At 58.8% G+C, this 1,686-nt stretch overlaps 1 protein-coding gene across 1 annotated transcript in view; it reads left to right on the top strand.

Moving 5' to 3' along the window:
- DFNB31 (deafness, autosomal recessive 31) overlaps nt 1-1,686 on the top strand; it is a 69,993-nt gene that overhangs the window by 27,116 nt on the left and 41,191 nt on the right. The window contains exon 3 of the mRNA XM_014528888.1: nt 743-961. Coding sequence (XP_014384374.1) covers nt 743-961 — 219 coding nt within the window. The remainder of the gene's footprint in view (nt 1-742; nt 962-1,686) is intronic.

Here is a 1,686-nt window from a genome sequence, read left to right as displayed (position 1 = left end):
GGGAGACTCAGCGCCAAGGGTTTGGGGTTTTTGTTTTGTTTGTTTGTTTGTTTGTTAATCCTCACCCCAGGATATTTTTTCCATTGATTTTTAGAGAAAGTGGAAGGGAGGAGGAGAGACAGAGAGAGAAACATTGGTGTGAGAGAAACACATTGATTGGTTGCCTCCCACACACGCCCTGACCTGGGCTGAGGATCAAGCCTGCAACCGAGGTATTGAACCCGGGACCCTTCAGTCCACGGGCCGACACTCTATCCACGGAGCCAAACTGGCTAGGGCAGTGCCAAGGGTTTTTGTTGGGGGCTGGTCACATAGGTACCCTCTGCCTGTACCCACATTCCAGATCTCCGGAAGGAAAGCAAGTGGTCAGCATGAACCGCATGGTTTGCACAGGTAGACTGGGCACAGCGAGCCCTTGTCAGGTCGGGAACGGTGGGACCACTCCGAATGCAAGCTCCCAGGTGCCGGCCGGCCAGGCAGGCCTCCCTGTGGGTGCAGGCCCAGGCCTGCTCTGTTATGCTGAGACCATCTCTCTTGTGTTTGGACCACTTCAAGATAGGGTGGGACAGATGTCCTGGTTTCCATAGGACAGAACCGAGGCCTGGAAAAGGAAAGGCATTTAGGGACTGGCCTTCTCCTCCGTGAATGGATCCCGAGAGGAAGCAAGTGCTGGGTACTGGGCGGCTGTCCCTCACTGCCCCTTCCTGCTAACGCTGTATCCCTCTCTCTGCTCTCTCTCTAGGCACTCAAGGGCTCCAAGAAGCTGGTGATGTCGGTGTACTCGGCGGGGCGCATCCCCGGGGGCTACATCACCAACCACATCTACACCTGGGTGGACCCGCAGGGCCGCAGCATCTCCCCGCCCGCCAGCCTGCCCCGGCCCCACAGCGGTGCCCTGAGACCGCGAGAGGGTGACCGGAGGAGCACCCTGCACCTGCTGCAAGGCGGGGATGAGAAAAAGGTGAGCTGCCCCGCCTGGCCCGGGCAGGCCGACCTGAGGCGGGGGCTGTGAGGGAGGCTGGCCCCTGAGGCCGTTCTGATGGCTAAGCCCAGAACAGGGAAGCTTTTTAGAGGCTGGAAGGAGGGCTTGGTCCTGTCGGGGTTCTGTTCTTTCTTTTTGGCCTGTGCAGGCTGTTACAATGCAGACCAAGGTGCTGCAGCAAAGAGCCTGTGACTTAAATAAGGTCAGGTATCTCTCCTTGTCACAGCGAAACGGAGGGGGTAGTGTAGGCTGGCGGGCAGCTCTGTCCCACATCTTATTCTGGGGCCCGGTTCCCTCCACTACCGTCCTGTCTAGGACGAAGCTCAGAGCTTCCCTTTAAACTAGAAATGACTGGACTGCTCAGCAGCTCTGACCCAGGCGCTCAGCCACGCTTGCTGCCAGGACTGCGTGCTCCAGAGGGAAGCGGTGGCGGGGCCAGTCTGGGTTGTAAGGAACAGAAACCGGTCCTGGTCACCTCCACAGAGTAAGAGCTCCCTGGCAGGGCGTGGCAGGCCCAGAACTGAAGCCGAGGAACTGGGGTGCGGCCTCCAGAAGAAAGGGATCTCCTTCCTTGCAGGTCTCTGCCTCCTTCCCCTCAACTGTTATACTCCAGGGAGGTGCACCGATTGGCTGGTGGGGAGGGCTGGGCAGTTTGATTGACAGAACCACCAAGATGGTCGCTGGTGTGGGAGGGGCTGTTGTCC

This window comes from Myotis brandtii, unplaced genomic scaffold (genome assembly GCF_000412655.1).
Source record: "Myotis brandtii unplaced genomic scaffold, ASM41265v1 scaffold658, whole genome shotgun sequence".
NCBI classification, from domain to species: domain Eukaryota; kingdom Metazoa; phylum Chordata; class Mammalia; order Chiroptera; family Vespertilionidae; genus Myotis; species Myotis brandtii.
Note: the sequence above shows the minus strand (reverse complement) of the source record. Positions and strands in the feature narration are given on the sequence as shown.